The 22,261-nt window shown below is 40.5% G+C and overlaps 1 protein-coding gene across 2 annotated transcripts; it reads right to left on the bottom strand.

Annotated features, from left to right (window-relative positions):
* Positions 1 to 2,206: 2,206 nt before the first annotated feature.
* Positions 2,207 to 13,584, bottom strand: lrrc3ca (leucine rich repeat containing 3Ca). 2 transcript variants are annotated; one of them, XM_082152363.1, is made up of 2 exons: positions 13,313 to 13,584; positions 2,207 to 5,086 (listed from the first exon to the last, which is right to left on the bottom strand). In XM_082152363.1, exon 2 carries the CDS (start codon positions 5,060 to 5,062, stop codon positions 4,190 to 4,192), a length of 873 nt encoding a protein of 290 aa, XP_082008489.1. In that variant the 5' UTR covers positions 5,063 to 5,086; positions 13,313 to 13,584; the 3' UTR covers positions 2,207 to 4,189. The 2 variants fall into 2 exon arrangements, with proteins under 2 accessions (XP_082008489.1, XP_082008490.1); XM_082152364.1 differs by lacking the exon at positions 13,313 to 13,584 and adding an exon at positions 13,143 to 13,279.
* Between the last annotated feature and the right edge of the window lie 8,677 nt (positions 13,585 to 22,261).

Raw genomic sequence — 22,261 nt, 5'->3', positions numbered from 1 at the left:
CTGACTCCTGTTTTCTTGTATCCAGTTATCTTCTACAGTACATGTGCTTTTAAGTTATGTGATCTGCATTTGTTTATCCTTCATCATGTCTGACTGCTTATTTTGACCCTTTGGAAATTGTCTTGGGATTCAGTACTTAGAATTGTTAGTTATCAGCGTTGCTCATTAAAATCTCGGCACTTGATCTGAACCCAGCATCTCTGTTAGATCTGCTAGAAAAATACACAGAAGACCGGTTGAGGGCCACCACACAATTTCTTAGCGATTTTCTTTGTTTTCTTTCTCAAAATGCTCAAGGATATCAATGATATAAATGGGGTTCAATATTTTTCATAAGGCACAAGGAATTAAAATAATGGTATATTTAACTCATTCCGTTTGTCATCTGTTCTATGGACATGAATGATGCATCATATTGAAAAAAGTTAGAATATCAGAATAAACACTTACAGTTGCACTTTTTCAAAATATCTACATTTACAACCCCACGCTATGACAATTCCAACCAGAGGGTCTCCAAAACTTGTTCATGTTGTGCGTATCATATGGAGATGATAGCAAATGTGTTAGTGCTAAAAATGGTAAATTAGAACGGTAACTAATGGTAACTAAAATTACTAAAACTAAAGTAATGACTTGAGTAACTAAATAGAATTGTTTTTACAATACAAAAACGAACAAATTAAATTTAAAATCGAGAATAATATAAAAATAAACTAATTTTAAAATCAATACTATAATAACACTGGATAGAGATAGAGAGGTTTATCTGCAGACATTCAGATGTTCTAAATTATTTCTTATTGAAAACCACATTTCACTTCACAATACCCCATGTTACAGAAATTCAGTGGTTTGCAGACAGCAGTTCATGTTGACCATATGATTTCCTCCTATTATTTTCTGTATTTAACCGCTAACAGCTAACAGCTCTGATTGAAGAACAAATGTTTAGGTCTCTCATTCTTCTGCCAGTATGTTATATGGGCCTTAAGCTATTTCAGGCTCTGTAACTAGACTAGGTCATGTTTTTCTTCTCCCGTATTCGAATTTCCGGTCCCCATTGGAATGCCTTTTCATAACATCCAAAGCTGCCATAAGATTCCTCAAGGTAACCCTGGGCAACAGTCCAGGGCAGGGAAATCTACTTTACAGCAGCCCAGGAAGGAAACCACGTCTAGAAGGAGGTTCGTCACCTCTGAGGCCTCTGGTCTTCACACTTGATTGGCATGTTAGAATATTGCATGCATTATAAATGGCTTAAATTGCACCTTTAAAATGGTGTTTTGGGAGTAAATTAGTGTCTGTCAAGGCTCTTCTGGGACCTTGAAATTGAGGCAGATGCCAAAAAAAAAAAAAAAAACATTTGCCAGACATTTCTATCCAAAGCATTTCTCACTGCAGTCAAAATGCATTCGAATTTAATCCATAACCTTGTTGTTGCTAATGCGTTAAGCTATAAGAACAGCCTCTAACTAAAACATGCCAGTGGCCAGCTTCACTCACTTGCATTCACTCACATACATAAAATCCTGTGAAAAGTTTGTGAAAGTTTAATTGGCACTCCTGAGATAATTGGCACTTCTCGTTTAAAAGACACTCACTGTGTTGACATAGGATGCACAGTATAGATACTTTATAATGCAGCAATAGCTTGAATATTATGCTATATCAAACACTTTGTCCAATCTTTAAGTGATTTTGCAAGTGATAAAAAGTAAATAAAAGTCAAGCCCATGCAACAGTGTTAATAGCACAATGTTGATTACCACAATAATAATAATAATAATAATAATAATAATGATGATGATGAATAAATAAATACCGGTAAGTAAAAATTAAAATTTGAAAAATGAGGTTTATGGAGATGCACCTTCAATGCCACAGAATGGGTCCAACTGTTAGAGGATTTAAAAGCAGAAATGTCAAGACTAAAGTTGTATTAAAGCACTTACAATAATTCTGTTACCACTGTAAATTTACTGATGTTTAAGGGTTTAGGAGTTGTTAAAGCATGCAAAAAAGTTATAAAATTGGATGTAAATCACACAGAAATGGTTAGTAAACATTTTTTTAGTTAGTCAAGATACATTTTGTATAGCACTTGGAATTTTCCTTGAAAATTTGCCAAATGTATTGCAATATTACAAATGTTAGTTATGCTGTAGTGTAGACATTACGAGACAACCATCATACATAATCTGTTGATTTAATTTTTTATTTGTCATGTCATTTTGTACTGGGGCAACTTCTGTAGCTTCCTGCATTGATGCAGGCCATTATGTTTGTATGTGAATGTAAGCTTTTAAAGATAGCCTGGAATGTGTTCTGACACAACTCGTCAATCGACTGAGCTTCTAGGATTTTATTCAAGTGATGCAGAATTTAAACAATTTACATAGTGAAAAATGTATCCTACATATATATATATGTGTAATTCATTATGATTGTTATTTCTTTGTATTTATTTTTGTTTATTTGGTAAAGCTGAAAGTGCACAATCCATATTTAAAGTAAAAAATAAAGTAGTTTTACAAATGAAAATAAGGTTTACCTCTCAGAGTTTACCTTCATTTTCAGCATGACATTTCTTGTTAGGATCAATGGATTGAATACACCCTGATATCACTGAGACCAAAAAACAATGCCATGTTGGCACTACAGATAACACTTTCAAGCAAACAGGAAAAATCAAATACCTTTTCTTATTCATTTTGCCACATAAGTCATCCTTTTCTGTTGCTTGCACTGAAACAAAAGATCCAACATATGCATGACCAGCAAATCATTTATTTCACTAACACTTTACAATAAGGTTGTATATAGTAAGCAGTTAACTAATGTTAACAAATGAAACCTTATTGTAAAGCTGCCTTGCTATCTAGGCCTACTGACTACATAGCCAAATGCCAGCACAATTACAGCTTTCTTGTCATGATTACATATGACACCTTCAAATTTCTTGGTAGGCAGCTCATTAGGTTTTGGACTTTTCTGAGTAATTTCATGACATACCCCTCACTGCCTTTTGTAAAGGATTAAGAAAATGCTATTTTCTTAATTTATGGGTATGACTTGTAAAGCTTTGAAGACATTAAATCATGCAGGCAGAACATTCAGGCTATTTTATGATTTATCTTGGCAGACTTTCTGAATTATTCTCGCTGGCACTCCACATAAGAAACTGAACAATCACAGTATTGGATGTGACATACCAAGGATCCACTCTAACAGTGCAAACACACTATGTGGTCGTCAACATTGTCTCATTATCTTTAAGCATAGAAGTTTTGAAACATTTTAAATAATGTTTTCCCTTGAAATGACTTTAACAGTGATTTATCTTACAGTGACTGATCATGAAAATAACAAGCCAAACTGTTTATTTCTTTTAAGTCACAACGTCATTAACGCTGCTGGATCCATGAAGAAAATAGCTCCTCTGTGCTTCTCTAAAAACCTAACCAATGAGTATCAAAGGAATCGACAGTGCTTTTTACTTTTGCACAGTTTGTATACTATGTTTACTGAGACACCTGAAAATTCATTGATGCATGCAAGAATGTGTTGCTCTGTAAAATTTTTATGTTGCCTGCAGGGACAACAACAGTACTTTTTGTAAATACCCAGTGTGATGAGTGCTTTACGCTCCGTGCGTTGCCTGCCAAATGGATATCTGATTTTAAAAAAGCCACAGAATGAAACCCCCCCCCCCCCCCCCCAAAAAAAAAAAAAACAGACAACGCCTCCTTTAAAAGCGTGCAGAGTAGAAAAACCTCTTAGTCAAGATGAGCCTCAAGTTCGGCCATTTCTGAATCAATTATTCATCTGAATTAGATTAGATGGCCTCTGTGATTTCCCTTCTTCTGTCTCTAGCCATCTATGTCCATCTGCATGTCTGTGGATGGTTTCAGTCTCAGCATGATATGTTTCACATTTCCCTATTGTGTACATTGCACTCCACTGGCCAAGCATCCTATGGCATAAGTTCTTTCTGGTTCTTTGGGAGGGTACAGATCAATCCTGAATGGTTACTTGCGGTGTAGTATATGATTCAAGGGGTCTTTGTTTTTCCAAGGGTTTAATCGATTTTAAACTTCAGAGACAGGTAGCCCATTTCCCAGTGTGCCCATTGCCTTTTGGTAGCCTGAGAAGCTTCCTCCACATGTCATGAGCACTTGGCCTTGTACTATACCACAGTGCTGATGGTGGAAGACTCCTCAGACTTGCCCTGCCTGCTGGGAAGAGACTTGAGATACTCCAGGTGGCGCCTGGCATCTTCCTGATTGTGTCTCACATAGTAGACCAGATAGGAGATGACCATGGTGAACCATCCAAACATGGTCACCAACATGGCCACATCCGTGGTCTTTTTGAGCACCACACACAGGTCCAGGTCTTTGGCCAGCAGGAAAGGCACACCTTGGGCTCCAGAGTCTAAGGGTTCAGATGTCTGACAGATAATGCCAGTCAAAGACACAGGCTCTAGGTCTAGGCGTGGAAGGGCTGTCTGCAGCCTGCAGTCACAGTGCCAGGGGTTTCCAGTGAGGTTAGATCTTGCTGTAACGCCTTCAAAGGCATCTGGGTCCAACATTGTGAGCTGGTTGGATGAGAGATCCAGAAACTGCAGAGAGGCTGCCAAGCCTCTAAAGGCTCCAGGTTCAAGCAAAGCCAGTTCATTATGGGAAAGATCTAGTTCAGCTAGCAGTGGAAGATCATGAAAAGCATTGGCAGGGATGCTGGTCAAGAGGTTGTAGTCCAGGTAGAGGCGTCGTGTATCATTGGGAATGTCCTGAGGGATCTCAGTAAGATGCAGGTTGCTGCAGCGCATGGTCTTGCCGCCAAATGAGCCCTCGCTGTCAGAACAGTAGCAACGTTTGGAGCAGGAAGTTGCAGCGTGGTGGAAACACAGTGTCATCAGCACCAAGCTGTGAAACAGCAACCACATGACCACAGAGTGCCGAAGCAGCCAACCTGAGGGTAGCAGCATTGTGGGACAGCGGGCATAATCCCTTTGGAGTATCACCTGTGCTGAGAACATCCAGGAGGCTGTACCCAACATCAAAATCCCCAACAGCTTGCAAGCCTAGAAAATTGAAGAATACCATAACCAGTTAATAGAGAATATATATTTCTTTAATGTTTCAGACTTCAAAATATGTAAAGATCAGAATGGGTTTTCTTGGAATGCCAGTGTGCTTCATGTGTCCAATGATTTTGAAGTATGAGAATGTCAAGACTCTGTTAACTGATTAAAACATTTGGTCGAAAATGATTCATCTAACTGAAACAAATGATCCCTAAACACTTTCAGAGCAAATGCATAAATATTGATCTATATTTCAAACGTTGTCAAAAGAATGAATAATGCAGAGATTATATTTTTTCTATATTATCCAGTGCTATTTAATACTATTTAATACCATGGTCTTGACATCACAAATACCCATTAATGCAGCCATGCTATTGTTTAACTGCATGTACAATCTATTATTAAATCTAATTTCTTTTTTCTTGTCATCTATTGCAGCAATGCCTCACCAATCTCTTATGATTTAAGGATTTGTACTTTGCCCATAATTAACGCATTATAGCCTACCTTCTAATGTATGTGTAGTATACACAGACACACATACAGATGGATCACAAACCCACACAACCCAGATGTAATAAACAGATTCAAAAGCAGATTGATGCCTTAACCTTTAAATCTTAAAGGTGCTCTAAGCGATGTCACACGTTTTTTAGGCCAAAACATTTTTTGTCACATACCGCAAACATCTCTTCACTATCCGCTAGCTGCCTGTCCCCTGAACACACTATAAAAAAAACGAGGTCTCTGTAGACAGCCCAGGCTTCCACAAACGGCAAGAAAAACAAACTGGCCCAGCCTGGACCGCAAAACATAACAAACAGTGTTCCAGCCAATAACCAACAAGAATGATTTGGGGGTGGGGGTTGGGGGGTTAGTGCGCGTGCACATGAAGGGGGGTGTGGGGAGTGGAGGAGAGAGAAGCATGAAGAGGGAAGTTAGCTAGAGGAGAGATGTCCTAGACAACGACAACGACTAATGTTAAAAATGTATATTCTTGAGAATTTGGTATGGCTGACACACGACCAAAGAGACGGCGTTCCGATGAACAAATAACAAAGAATAGGGAAAAGGAGAAGGAACGAGCGAAGTCCTGAATTTACATCGGAAAAGCGTTCAAAAAGTTGGCGAGAACTCCACCGGCAGAAGGGCTTCCAATCTGACATTCAGGTGGCTCTGTTTTTGCTGGACAGGTGGGTATATCCAGTTTGTTTTTTCTAAATGGTTCATGACTGTTTCAGGAAGCACAGGAGGGAGGGGAAGGGGACGGGATGAGGAGGAGGGAGGGTCAAGCTAGCCTCCGTTTTGTTTGACAATACTTTGAACGTCAAGAAGAAGTGACGTCACCCAACATCACTTAGAGCACCTTTAATTTACTCATGGTAAATGGTTTGCTTGTAGCTCAAAACAATGGGGTTTTTAGCTATTATTTTTGACTCACCAGCTTTATAATCTTTATGCAACACACGCTAAGCAAGGCTCAAACCATCAGAAAACCTTCAAAGAATATGCACTCATGCTGAAAAGGGAAAAAGTCGCACTTCCTCAAAAGTGTTGGTTGATTGAAATCCCTGCTATGGTCAGCTATGCTGGCCAAATTCACAGCTCTGCCACAGGCATTAATGTAATCCAGGACTGACAAAAGATGACAAGGCATGTGAACAAGATGTTTCAGGTCTAGAAACTTCAAATAGGTAGAACAGTTACATAATGTCTGCCCTTTTCTTTATTTTTATTTTTATTTTAAGCCAGAGTTACCAAGAAATTTGCCTTATAGATTTTGAACCTATTTACACTTTGCTGTCTCCTTGGAACTGCTCTTAGCCACATCTGCGAAATGGTGTTCACTTACATTTTTATTCCCTGTGAGACATTTTCTGTTGAACATGCAATTGGTGTTTCAGTTCTCACATCGCTAGTTCATGATTGCTCCCTCACACATGGATTGCAGGGCTTCCCTTTGCTCACATAGGAGTTTTCTTTTTTTAAGGACCAAGAACTGTTATATATTATATTAAATTAACTAGATAGAGAGGCCTAGCTAAATAAAAAGTTTTAGAGAGGCAGATAATTGCCATTCCCTATCTCTGGCATTGTGACAAGACAACTTATTTAGCTTGTCTCAGAGTCTGATGGAAATCATACAGTGCACGTTGTGGTAAAAAACAGCATTTAGCTGTGAGAGTGGACTGCCATGGTTTCAGAATTGATACATTTTTTCATTCATCTAAAGTTCTCATGGGGTTCACCTGATAAATATTTATGAAATTTCTTATTAATAAACAGTATTAAAACAATGCATATAGTACCTCTACAAATATTGTCTAGTCTGGTCAGATTGGACTTGTTTGCTGGTTTAAGATGGGTTTTGAGAATTTGTCAACTTGGCTAAGACTGGGAGATCAGCTAGACCAGCCAGTTGCATAAAAATAGCCATTATGTGTCTTAAGTACTAATATGACCAACTAGCAGTTAGTCAAGAGGCAATCAGACATACTTTTTTGGTATCATCTTAAACCAATCTACGCTTTTAGGTAACTGACTAGAAAATTTTATGAACAGTCCTAAAGCAAAAAATGTGATGAATAACTTGTAAGACTAGTCTTAGCAGCTTATGCAACTGGCTACAGAAAACCAGCTTTGCCCTGCTTGATGCTGTTAGCTGTTTTACCCTCAACATTTATCCATAACCCTGCCATCCAAAGACATGTTAGCAAACACACTATCGGAAAACCAAAATGTGCAAAGTGACTGACAGATAGGGAAAATTTATTTCCCAATGTATTTTTACTGTAGATTTAAGCACATTTTACATTTATTAACTTCTTTAGAATGCAAAAGCAAGTCTCTTCACTACGTAAAATCCAATTGAAAATGCAGTTTTTATGGATATCCGAACTTGCACGATACACTTAAATATTCAGTGTTTTTTGTTTTCAGTTTAAGTTTGTTAAACTGAAACAACCAGTGTTTGTGGCAAGACTAAAGAAGTTAATCTTGTTCAAACATATCGGACTTGCAAGGTGCAATACGCTTCTTTATCCTGAGCCAAAGTTATATCTGGGTTTCATAAACTCCCCAAACAAATCTTAATTTGAATACTTATATTTAACTTCTTTAGTCTTGCCACAAACACTGGTTGTCCTAAATATTGCAGATGGAAAAGACAATAGCCCAAATGATGTACAGTACAAGAGAGCGCAGGCAAGAAACACTGCCTGCTATTCGAACTGTGGTTGCCATTTTGGATATTTAATCCCACCAGCGTTGTGGTCAGTAATCCATAATAATAGTTTCACTTAAGACGCAGCTCATTTTGTCTAAAGTGCAAGTAACGATGAACAACAACCTGCCTTGTAATTCACACTTTTTTATTTATTTTGTCCAGCCTTCTAAAAATAGCTTTCCACCTTAGCTCATTAATATATCAGCACCATATAAGCAGCGGCTATCCTCTTACAAATCTTCAAGGCAACATGCTCTAGAAGCAGAAGCTTTAGTTGGCTTCAATAACGTCCAACCTAGACTATTGTAAGAACAATTATTTATAAATCCAAAGCCTGCAGCTTCCACCAGTATCACCAAATTTTTTTTATTTTTATATATATATATAAAATAATAATAATAATAATTCACCAGTTCTCTATTATGTATTACAGCTATTATTGTGATCACAAAAGAAGTTTTGGCAGTTTGCTGGTCTGGAGCATTCAGTTGTGTGTTCACAAGGAGGATAGAAATCAGCAATGATCTTAGAAAAGAAATGTTGCTGCCATCAATCTGAGAAGGGTTATTTGACAAGTCCATAATACAGTGAGAAAGCTTATTCACAAGTGGAAAACATTCAATACAGTTGCCAATCTTCCCAGGAGGGGACGGACATTCCAGCAAATTCACCTCAAGGTCAGACCGTGCAATGCTCAGAGAAATCGCAAAACACCCAGTAGCTACACCTCAGACTCTACAGGCCTCAGTTAACATGTAAACTGTTAAAGTTCATGGCAGTACAATTAGAAAAAGAAGGGACGAGTATGGCATGTTTGGATGGGTTGCCAGGAGAAAGCTTCTTCTCTCAAGAACATGGCAGCACGGCTTAGGTTTGCAAAGCTTCAAACAAACCTCAAGACATCTGGAACAATGTCCTTTGGACAGGCGCAGGACCTGGGCACCTTGCAGTCATTGAGTCAACCATGAACTCCACTCTATACCAAAGTAACAGCTATCATGCAACAGGACAATGATCACAAGAACACCAAAAACTCTACAACAGAATGGCTGAAAAAACTAAAGAATCAAGGTGTTGCACTGGCCCAGTTAACGTAAAATGTTGCGGCGGGACCTTAAAAGAGCTGTGCATAAAAAAAATACCTGTAAACTTCAATGAACTGAAGCAACGTTGTAAAGAAGAGCGGGCCAAAATTCTTAACGATGCAAGTGACTGATACTGTCATATAGAAAATGATTCCTTCAACTTATTGCTGCTAAAAGTGACTCTACAAGCAACTGAATCATAGGGTGTACTTAGTTTGTCACCCATGGCTTTTCTGTTTTGGCTTTATTTTTGTTAAATAAATAATGACACAGTGTAATATGTCATTTGTTGTTGTTCATCTGAGGTTGTATTTACCTAATTTTAAGACCTGCTGATGACCAGATGATTTATATTATGTTCTGATACGTAAAACCATAAAATTCTAAAGGGTGTCCTTTCTTTTTTACATGACTGTATTTTCTTTGCACACATGACATATAACACTCATACTCAAACACCCATAGTTGTTGTGTGATTATCAAAGAAACTTGAACTGTGTTTGCATGTCCTCAACCCAGGCGCATACTCGACACTTCACCAATGGTAAACCAAAAAAACTCCCCAACATAACAGAAACTATTTAAATACCAACATAATAGAACATTAAACATTTTCATCATGTTAAAAAAAAAAAAATGCAGAAAATAATGCTTTATTTCAACATTTACTCTCCCTATTCAGCTCTGTGCAAACCATGAAAGGTTTTTTTCTTTAACACAAATAAAATCATTAATATATTCTCAACTCGATTGGATTAAGTAATCTGAATGGACAATTCATTTGTTGGATTCATTTGTTTTCTTTAAGTAAATTGAACAAGAAGCAAAAAATCTATTTTTTTTTGGAGTGTACTTATAATTCTCAATTTTAAATAACAAAACCAGAAAGAATAAAAGTCACTGGGTTTGTAGTTGACAAATGGCAGCGGACCCGCCACTGTCCACTTACGCAGATTAAAAATGAAATCGATCTCTAAGTACCTCTTAGTATCACATAACGAGTGGGAGTCTCCTAAAGGAGGGACTGTTTGTTGAAGGGAGGGGGAAATAAGACGTTCTACAAAAGCAGCTGAAATGCCAGGCAAATACTGAAGGCTGAGAAAGAGAAAGAGAAAGAGAAAGAGAAAGAGAAAGAGAAAGAGGGAAAGGAGGACATTACTTTAGCTTTCATGCTTCATTGACCAAAGTCTTCCCCTGCCAAACACAAAACTAAATAAAGACAGTTATTTACCCAGGTTTAAAAAGAAACTGATTTTAGCCTTGCTGTCCCATAACGTTTTCTTTCTTAAAGTGGAGAAGTCTGACCTTAGGAAAAATGAGCAAAGTGGTGGAGGAGGTTAGATAAGAGTCACAAACCCCAAGCTGTACCGCTCATGAATACACAACAGGGTTCTGTCATGACATTTTCGCAAGTGATAGTGTGGGCCGGACACATAAGGAGAGACATACAGACAGTGAAAGATGAGGACAACAAAGACCTAAAACAGAGATTGGGAGAGAAGTATTGCTGAGAGAGCCAGAAAAAAAACAATGAAAAGTCAATAGCAGCTGAATGGACAGAGTAAAGGATGTACAAGACATGAGAGGGAAGCATGCAGGGGGTGAGGAGAAACCACACAGGATGTTTACATGATTCAACAGAGAGAACAAGAGAGGAAACAAGAGAATCTGAGGAGCGAGTCTTCCATTACAGAAGAGAAGAAAGAAGAGAAGGATGAAAAATGAGGTTAAAAGGTTCAGTACAGAACATTTTGGGGGAGAAAACTGATGTGACCCTGACCCTGCAATAAAAGGCCAACAAATATGTTTAGATTGGAGTAGGAAAGTAAAACAGTGATGTACATAATGATATTAATGAACATAATGGATGAGAGTCGCAAATTACAGACATATGATTACTATTTCTGCCTCATCCCTACATTAGTTCATGTATGTGTTTTGGATGCTTGTCGGCTGCATGGGATGCTGGTTAGCCCACCACACTTCTTAAATAACTTATCAGCATTATGTCCTTTTGAAAAACATAGCTATGCTGGTCCATCAGTCAGACCCGCACCAAACCGCCACTTATCAGCACAAATCAACTCATAGAAGTATGGAAATTCATCTGATTTTTATGACTAGTCATGTACACAGATATTTTTGTCTTCATCAATTCCTAATTTCTTCTATGACTTGTCAATGAATTTCATAGGATTTATCCAGACTCTCAAACAAGTAAATAGTATATTGTGAAGAGAATGAAAAATATTTTTTTTACGAGTTGGGACAAGAAAGGTGGATAGAAGCTTTGACAGAGCTGAACTGAACTTATCTGAAGTGTACGGAATGGCGTGGCCACTTTGTCATTTTCTTAAGCAGTTTTCTTGTTGCTCTTTCTGAATAAGCATTATGAGACAAGACAGCCTGGTATAGATGACTGACTATAGAGAGCTCTAACATGAGTTGAAGTTAAAGTAAATCAGTTCACCTTTGATGGCCATTCAAATGTATCAATGTATTCTGACTAAATAAAATGAAATGGACTATTTCCCCCTGTTTGCTGCCTTTCACATAACAGTTCAGGATAGTTTCTCTAGGTTCTTTGGACTATGCACATTCTTGTGGTGCCATTAGCCAATCAGAGTTGCCATGATGTCATTTTTTTTTGCAGCTTCAGAGTGATTAGTCACATTCAAATTATGGCTCAAGTAATAGGCTCAAAATCTTCAAAAACCAACTGCCCAAAAGCAAAGATGGCAGCAATTTTGGGGGGTACAGTGCCAATTTAGCAACCATCACTGAGATGCATGTTAATATATATGTCTCTACAGGTTTTATGAATTCATTCATTTGAACAATTGTTCAAAAGAACCATGTTTCAGAATTTAAAATCATGTCGCCTCTCTAACTGCTAAACCATAAATTTAGTCTTCAGCAGAACACTGTAAATCCATTTTACATGGTAATATTCAAATTATGTCTAACTTTATTTAACATGACTTAATTATATAATGTTATATTAAAACATAAAATAATTTTCACGGCCAGATCAAGTAGAAATATATTTAGGGTAACAACTGCATTTTTACAGTTTTATACAGTAGCCTACACAGTATAGTGTAAAGGTAAAATGTGTGTGAGAGAACAGAGATTGGTGGTAAAAACAAACAAACAAAAACAACTATATTATAATAGCTGTTTGATGTACACCAAACAGCATTTGGTTGTTATCATATAAATTATGCGTGCGGCAGCTCATCATTTGGTTTAGTTTATGTCTTATGAAACCAACAAAAGCTTTAACCATAAGAAACAGTTATTAGTCTACAAACTATTGGGCATCCTCGTTTCTAGTCTTCTTTAATAATTAATTTCAAACAATGTCTGAGTGCTCCTGAATGCTGGAGTGTGTAATAGTTTACACAGAGCCCTGAATGCCAACCTGAACTATTTTTGAACCAATAAATCTTTTTTTTTTATTTTTTTATCAATAATCTACATACATTTGACCTATCAATAGCCATAAAGCACGCAGCATCGCCATGGCACACAAACTTTCCAATTATCTTGAAAGTCTAAAGGTCAACTGACAAATTAAGTGATGTTAAGTGACATATATCAGTGAACCGTTTAAAACATTATTTAAAACATAAGTTATTGTTCCCATTAATTAACTGCAATCTAAGATATTAGTTAGTTAATATCAGTTGGAAAATATTAGTTAAAATTACTACATAGTTGTTCTTCATTCACTTACCTGTGAAGGAAAAATGGTATTACAAATAAAACCAATAGTTTACGCTATTATTATGAACCTAACTGTACAGCTGTCAGGTGTAGGCTACTGCATATTGTCACGTTTAATCCCGTTGGCAGGCAAGAGCGAGCGTTCACTGTGCTTCTTATTCAAACATAAGACTGACTTACATTTTTCCTCTCTGTCTTTTAAAATCTCCTCTGCTCTTCTCGGCATTTGTCATTTGCGCAAATATTCCGTCTAGTTTAGTGCTGGAGATCCACGCAGCGCGAGCCGTGGACGCGTCTGGACGCGGAGAGTGAGTGTGTGTGTGAGTGTGAGTGTGTGTGTGTGTGTGTGTGTGTGTGTGTGAGAGAGAGAGAGAGAGAGAGAGAGAGAGAGAGAGAGAGAGAGAGAGAGAGAGAGAGAGAGAGAGAGAGAGAGAGAGAGAGAGAGAGAGAGATCAGTTTCCACGCAACCAGCCGCACAGCATCAGACACTAAATTTAACCAAATAACTGTTCCCAGTTCTGATAAGAAATTCCATTAGCTTGCGTTTAGGATTTTTAAGCATATTGCTGGTGTTTGATTGTAAATCTTTTTTTTGTCATCTAAAGAAAAACACGTGATAGATTCTAAAGTGTAAGTAGACGATTGATAAAAAGTGCTGTGCAAATGCATGTAGCTACTAACACCTTGCGTTGATTTTTTTTTAAGCCGGTGGTGCCTGTCCAGTCACATTTAAAGGTTAATCTGTGAAAAGATCACTGCCTCCCTCCATGCTGAAACACGACTTTCATATTTACTTTAGCTATGACCACATGCTGGCTTGACAGATCGTTTAAAATGAACGAATCAATTGGGCTTTGTCTCTAAAGCCAAAGGCTATTTTCTACTTCAGTTACTGTAATTTTGTTTAGACAAGGGGCGATTGTTTTGACTAATGACACTATTTTTTCATATATTTCACTCGCCGTGTTCTCTCTCTTTCTCTGTCTCTGTCTCACACACTCAAACTAAATCAGACAGCTACTTAAAATGATGACCTGAGTGTGGGTGGGCTGCTGTTAATTCTGATTGATCTGTGACCTGCTGGGCACTTATGGACTTAATGTATCAAGATGTTCTCTTTCATCATCTCGTGTTCGAGATCCACCTATGGGAAGGGCATCCTTACCTGACCTCTGCAGAAGCATCCAATTGCACCAAGTCTGGCAAGAAAGGCAGAAGCGTGCAGCCAATGCCCGGTAAGGCCCACCCCCTTAGCTGAGGGCATGCGCTACTGTTCTCCAGTTGACATTCGCTTCTCGCGATCTCTGCAATTACACAGTTCGGTTGGATTTACGCTGCTCACCTTTCGTGTCTGCAGGAGGACAAATTGCCAGATCAGCCTCCGCTAGGCATGACAGTTGTTTTTCTACCTAGTTTAGCTGTTTGCTTCTGAGCCACCCAAGCTCTCGCATCTTCTCACCAGTTTCCCTTTCCACGGCTGCCCGCCACAGATTTTTCGGAGGTTTTTGCTGGTATGTCGCTCTCTAAATCTGCCGCTTCTCCCAGGAACAGCCTATCACGGGCCTGCCCGGCCGCGTGTGGTGCGCTGATTGCTGCGAAGGACCTTCACCCGTTCTGCATGGTCTGCTTGGGCCTTAGCGCACGCGGAAGAGGCTTTGGAGAACCCGGAGAACTGCAGTCATTGCCTGATGCTGCCGAAAAAAATCCTGCGAATCCGCCTTAAAGTTGCAGCAATCCACTGTGTTGAGCTCGACTTTTCTGACTCGGATGAGGGACACGGTGACAATGATGCGCTACCGGGGGTCTCCTGGGGTACGACTTCTCTTGTCTGGGCTGACCAGCCCAATCATGCGTTCCACGAAGAGGACATCTTCGCGGGCAACCTCCCGCTCGTTGACAAACCAACCGGCTCTGGTTATGACGACAATGACGTGGGCCTTCTTGGGGGCTCAGGGGACGAGGAGGCCACCCCACCTTCTGGCGTTCCCCAGGCCAACGCCCCCGCGGCCTTGCCTCAGTCCATCCTCCTGGAAGTGTGTGAGCGAGCGGCCGGCTCCACAGAGCGCCACCAACCAGGAAAGGGACATTTATGACGGGAAAGCGCTGGGACCCCCTCCCGGTCCGAGGAAACAATTCTTCCCCATCCTCCCAGCGTGCGTGAAGCACATGAGGTACAACTGGAGCGACCCGCTCAATCTTAAACACGGCCTTGCGGGTCTAGAGGTGAAGGATATGGCTGCTCTCGGCATGGGTGATCCCCCCGCTATCGAGCCATCGATCGCCAGGCATCAGGCCGCTTATAGATCCTCTGCCTTGGCTGTCAGGGCCCTGAATGTCTCCTCCCTCCTCTCCACTTACCAGGCGGAGATTTTGGACGACCTATGCCAACAGTTGGACAAGGGATCCCCCTCACCCGCGCTGTGGACGGAGATCATTACCGTTAATGACCTCGTCCTTCGTAACGTTCATCAGGCCGTCCAAACCTGCGGGCGCTCCATGGTGCTTTCTGTGGTGGGGGAGCAAGCGCTCTGGGTGAACCTGTCGGGCCTTCCTGACAGTGAGAAGAGGCGCATCGCGGGTGCCCCGTCGAATTGGTTTGGCAAACTGTTTCAGCTCCCGAGTGGGTGACGCGGATTATTGAGCAATTGTTATGCTTCGCTCGCTCAAAAGCCATGATATCTCTCGTGGACAAACTAAAATCGCGCGCGCGCGTTCCTACTTCCTAGCGCATTTTCTCATGGGCGGAAAATATTCTCTGGGCGGGCAAAGCAGAGACAGGGGAGGTAACATTTCCTCCTTATGACGTCATAAGGAGGAGATTCAAGATCAGCGCGTATGAGCCTCCATTTTCTCAAAGGCAGAGAAAGATAGCAAAAGCTCGATTTACACCGATTGAAATTTTTAGAAACTTGGGGACCATATACAGGCTAGGGGAACTCATATTAAGGTTAAAAAACCTCAGAATGTGAAAATTTCATGTCATGGGACCTTTAAAAGTAAATGCACATGGACACTAATGAAATAATGTGTGTGTGTGTGTGTATAATCATGTTTTGTTTGAAAATGTAATATTATACATTAATATATTATGTATTAATTTATACAGTAATAAGTGCATGGGGTGCATAAGCATTGTAAACATTAAGATTAATGAAATTTCACTTAATTAAATTCTACATTTTACTTGTTTGCAATGGATTTTTTTAAGACAATCACCTGTTACCTGCAAGTCTCTGTCCTTGTGAAATCATAGTGAACATTACTACCTTTAAATATTCTAGTTTAAGAACAAAAAAGTCAAGTCAAGTCATCTTCATTTATATAGCGCTTTTAACAATGTAGATTGTTTCAAAGCAGCTTTACAGAGATACACGTATAATTTATGGTAACAGAGATTGTTTTGGCTTTATAGCGGTTCTTTAATAAAGTTATTTTCCAGCTAAAGTTATTGTTCATTGATTCGCTTCCGTCGGAACGATCAAAATTGTTATTAAATTAGGGGCCGCTAATGGTGCGTTCACACCGGACGCGAATAGCGCGTCAGGCGCGAGTGATTTCAATGTTAAGTCAATGCAAAGACGCGTTTAAAGCCTTGGTTATACTCAAGCGGGAAGGAAGTCGACCGGAAGTTGAAGCCGGCCGCGTGCCACCATCTTGTAGCAGAACTTCACCTGCTGTTAGCATCCCATTGACTCCCATTCATTTTGGCGTCACTTTGACAGCGAATAACTTTACATCTGAGGCGTTTGAAGACTCCATTTGTCCATTATTTATTTCTAAAGAAACACGACAATGTATAAAATGCTCCATTACCTTGTAGCTTACGTTATGGCCCCGTAAAAACAGTTTTTGTAAAAGTAGGCTAACGATTGCGTCATAACCACGCGACTCTCTGTCGCACAGTAGAGAGATTACCGTATTGACGGGAGGAGAAGCTCGCGGGCAATCGGGGGGACGTGGAGGCAAAATGACAAAATAATTCATCAGAATACCTAGCAAAAGTTTCTCCTGCTCCTAGCTCATGGACACCTCCTACTCACGATCTCCGTCTCTGCAAGATTCGGAAGGGAATGATTCAGATTTCTCATGCCACAGCCACTAGAAGACAGACGGGTTGCTCACGTCACATCTACGTCATCAAGCTCAGTTTGAGTCTGCGCGTCAGGAACGGAAGTCCTAAAAAATCGCTGAAAATGGGCTTCACTTGCCTCAATTGAGTTCCAATGAGATGACTCTGTCCATTTCTTATACTGTCTATGGTTATACTTTAGCCTGGCTCCTCAGCGCGAGTCTCCGCAGACTGCGCGCGCACCTCCGCAAACGGACGAGGCGTTTATACTTGACGCACTCGCCGTTGTACTATTCTGTGAAACGATAGGGGGCGACTCGAGTAATTGTCCTCTAAACCATCAGGAATCAGCGGTGAGAAGAAGAAAGCTACACACGTGACGTTTATTTTAGTACACCACCACACTACAAAAAGAATCGTTTAAAACCCAGTAAACCCTGAGATTATTACTCGTGACAATAAAACAAAATATATGGATATGAGAATGTGTACAATATAACTAAATTAACAATCTCTAACATATTTTCTAATTTCAATAAACATTTAAGTTTCGTGAACATTTTTATTAAACATGGACCTTTATGTTCATTAAAAATACTTTTTATGCTATTGAATGCTCATTTTTTAAATGTAAGCAACTAATTTAGACGTGCAAACTGGGTGCCGGTGTGGTGAAAAGTTCGAGCTCGGCCAGATTCGGCTCGAAGTCGTTCATCTTCGGATGCGGCGCCGCGCGCGTTGTTACAAAATCTGCCGTGCACACCGCCAGGCGAAATGGGCCCTTGCGCACCCAACGTGCGGACGCGTCGAGTATAACGCCTGGTTCACACCGGACGCCGAAGCGGCGCGGAATGGAAAATCACGCGCTGTCCGGCGCCTGCCTGTTCACACCAGACGCGTATTCTCCGCGGCGGTCGACAAGCGCTTCTGCTCAGTTGTTGTTTATTCAGAGCTATTTTTTACATCATGGGTAAGTAAATAACCTCATAAAATGAATACACCATGTTTCTGTAACCAAGAAGTTTGTACACTTCTTTTATTAATCCGTTGTTGAGACACACACGCAGCCAGAGAGAGAATATGGTAGACAGTTTTTTTCTTTGTTTGTTTTCATCTTTCTAGTCTGTTTAGATACACAAATATGATCGCATTTGTCACTCGCGGTATTTTAATTTGAAAATTGCTTATATTTTGACAATTGACCGGATGTCTCGTGTTTCTTGGTGTGACTTCCTGCTGGAATGGACGCGGATCACTCGCGGTCGCGCAAAAAATAGACCAGACGCCGAAACTGGCGCTTCACGGCGAGGGCCGGCTGCGGCGTGCCGCGGCGCTCCGCGTCTGGTGTGAACGACACCATAGGTTAACATGGGCGCCGAAAGGAAGCGGCCTCCGTTCCGCGCCGCTTCTGCGTCCGGTGTGAATCCGGCCTTACCCCTCATTTACACTGCACACCTCTGCGGTGCATTACGTCTGCGACAAGGTTTTATTCCGTCCTCCACGCCGTGCCAACTCACACCAGGAGCATTTCAGAAGCGGAGCGACTGGATGCGCGAGACCACGTGATTCGCCTGTCCGACGTGGTTTTTCTTGATTTTTGAGTTTCTACCATACAGTCTATGGTTTCTACCAAGGATATTGGTGTGTAATACGTTTGGGAGTTTGCACAGGGTGTTTATTTTGAATTTGACAATGTTTATTTTACTTTTATTTTGTATTCCCGGTGCGACTTGGACGCGCGTCCGTCAAAAATAGACTAGGCGCCTATATTTAGCGAAGCGGCGCGGAGAGCCGCTTCTGGGAAGCTTCTGAAACGCGCCGCGTCGCGGCCGGTGTAAACACAAGCATTGACTAGAATGGGCGCGATCAGCTCCGGTAGCCGTGTCGCAGCCGTAATGCGCCGCAGACGTGTTCAGTGTAAATGAGGGGTTACCCCTCATTTACACTGCACACCTCTGCGGTGCATTACGTCTGCGACAAGGTTTTATCCTGTCCTCCACGCGGTGCCAACTCACACCAGGAGCATTTCAGAAGCGGAGCGACTGGATGCGCGAGACCACGTGATTTGCCTGTCCGACGTGGTTTTTCTTGATTTTTGAGTTTCTACCATACAGTCTATGGTTTCTACCAAGGATATTGGTGTGTAATACGTTTGGGAGTTTTTTTACTTGTATTTTGTATTCCCGGTGCGACTTGGACGCGCGTCCGTCAAAAATAGATTAGGCGCCTATATTTAGCGAAGCGGCGCGGAGAGCCGCTTCTGGGAAGCTTCTGAAACGCGCCGCGTCGCGGCCGGTGTAAACACAAGCATTGACTAGAATGGGCGCGATCAGCTCCGGTAGCCGTGTCGCAGCCGTAATGCGCCGCAGACGTGTGTTGTGTAACCCCTCATTTACACTGCACACCTCTGTGGTGCATTACGTCTGCGACAAGGTTTTATTCCGTCCTCCACGCGGTGCCAACTCATTTCAGAAGCGGATCGACTGGATGCGCGAGACCACGTGATTTGCCTGTCCGACGTGGTTTTTCTTGATTTTTGAGTTTCTACCATACAGTCTATGGTTTCTTCCAAGGATATTGGTGTGTAATACGTTTGGTAGTTTGCACAGGGTGTTTATTTTGAACTTGACAATGTTTTTTTTGACTTTTATTTTGTATTCCCGGTGCGACTTGGACGCGCGTCCGTCAAAGGGCGGCTCTTCTGGGAAGCTTCTGAAACGCGCCGCGTCACGGCCGGTGTAAACACAAGCATTGACTAGAATGGGCGCGATCAGCTCCGGTAGCCGTGTCGCAGCCGTAATGCGCCGCAGATGTGTGCAGTGTAAATGAGGGGTCAATGAGGGGTGAAGCCGCTTGTCCACCAGCGTCTCGATTTCTGACGCGACGCCAAAGCCCATTCATTTCCTATGGAACTACGTCAGGCAGCAAAAACGCCCCCGCAAAGCATGATGGGTCGCGTCGCGTCGATTTGGTCAACGGCGGCGCTGCAAAAAAGTATCTCGGTGGATACTTTATGCAAATGAGAGTGTCAAAATGCGGGGCAGCAGCCAATGGAAACTCGGCGGCGAGAATTTGTGTATGACCGTTGCTATGGTTTCATTTTTTTTTTTTACATTTTTCCCGGCGCGAAAAGCAGCGAAAACGTCACAGGCGTCGCGTCGGAACAAATATTGATCGGACGCTGGTGGACAAGCGGCTTTAGACGCCATTCTACTCAGTGCTCCAGCTATCAACAATGAACGCGCGTCGGCGCGTGCTATGATCGACAGCTCACTCGCGAGGGCGGGTCTGTGTTTGAAACGCTGCTGTCAATCACCCATCGTGGGAGGGGCGTCGATATGGTGACGTCACAATATCGAACAGCTTGATTTGAGACAGGAGGAAACATATAAGAAGATTTAAAAAAAAAACACTGGATGGATTTTTATCATTAATATGATGGTTGTGTACAGGCACTGCCAACACACATTTCAGTACAATCAACTTGTAAAAGTGCATGTACCATTATATGACCCCTTTAATATACTCCCAAATATTTCAAACCATCTCTTTTCCAACATAAACCATCTGGAAGATTTGATACTTTACTTTTCCACTCTCCTGTCAAAAACCTCACTTTTATTTCAGTTATTTTTTGCAGAAGAAATTAAACTAAAATCCTTCAATGTCTTTAGTAATAAGTCCACATAATTTTGCTTATTAATCATTATAATAACAACATCTCTCTCATTTGTTTGTTATACTGCAATGTTCAGAGACTTGCACATAAGAATTTCACCGTCGGGACACTTGTGTATACGATGTGTGACAATAAAGAGAATTGAATTGAATTGAATCATCTTCATATGCAGACAGACATAAATAAGTCTTACAATTTTGTAAAGGCACCCCTTCTAAAACTCTCTTTAAAACACTTAAAATATTTTTTTCTTTCTTTTTTTAAATTGCCTTTAACTTACTTTGTTTTAAAAATTATTATCACCCAAACCTCTCACATCTATCATATCTAATTGATCACATCTACAATCATACTTCCATTGTACAAACAATCTGCTGGAGTGTAAAAAGGAAGTAAAGACTATTTGATCCGGTTGCCCTTTCAGCATAAGGGGAACACTTTCCCATGATGGTTTCAGAAAGGCAAACAAAGAAGTGGCGGGGTGGAGCTCAGTTTCCTAAAGGTTACTGAGATGCCTCATGCATGTTGTAAAAGTGCTTAGGTGATTAGGGATGAGAAAAAAAATGGCATACAGTGATTTAGATAAATATATATTAACATGTAAAAAGGGGCATGTAGTGATGGAAATGACTTATTTGCATAGATATATTTGTAGATGTAGCCTACATAGTTTTGATTGTTTTCAAAAAAGTTACATGCTGAATGTTTGAATCTTTATTGCATGTTTTTCTTCTATTTTTAGATTATTCTCAACATCTTGGCTGGTAAAAGAAAGTACAGTTATATTTTATTTATTTATTTGTTTATTTAACAGGGACAATGCAGTCAAACATATAGTTACAATACAAATCCTGCAACTGACCCTATAGCATATAGAGTTTATGCTAATTTTAAACTCTTGTCCCTGGTTTGGCTTTTCTAAGTACATTATAAAACAGATACATACAAGTATAAAACATACTTAAAAGAGCTTAAAAGGCTGTCTGTGCAAAATTTGTCCTACAGTATAGTGTTGTACAGTTATGATTTGTGGTGCTTCTGGTAACTATTTTACTATTCTGTATTTGAATACATTTGCTAAGTGAATAGGTACACTTAAAAATGAATTTAAGAAAACACAAATTACTGAATAGAATAACATAACATGCAGCACAGATTCATTGATGGATCTTGACATCAGGGGCGAAAATTTCATCTAAATGTTGGGGGGGGGACAATAAACATAACATTTCTCAAGAGCAATTTTTGAAGGGGACACCAATAATACAGGCAAAATTGTACTTGCAAGGATATGTGTACAGAGAGGAAATTCTTACTACTATTATTAGTGTAGCATGGAGACGGTTCCATTATCCTTCTTCTCAAAGTTTCTTTCTGGTTC

The sequence above is a fragment of the Leuciscus leuciscus genome, assembly GCF_965113295.1.
Source record: "Leuciscus leuciscus genome assembly, chromosome: 21".
Classification (NCBI taxonomy): Eukaryota; Metazoa; Chordata; class Actinopteri; order Cypriniformes; family Leuciscidae; genus Leuciscus; species Leuciscus leuciscus.
The sequence above is the reverse complement of the archived record's forward strand: the minus strand, read 5'-3'. Positions and strand labels throughout refer to the sequence as shown.

What these genes read in the sequence shown, in the direction of transcription:
- lrrc3ca (XM_082152363.1), bottom strand. Translation starts at nt 5,062, where the DNA reads ATGTTGGGTACAGCCTCCTGGATGTTCTCAGCACAGGTGATACTCCAA.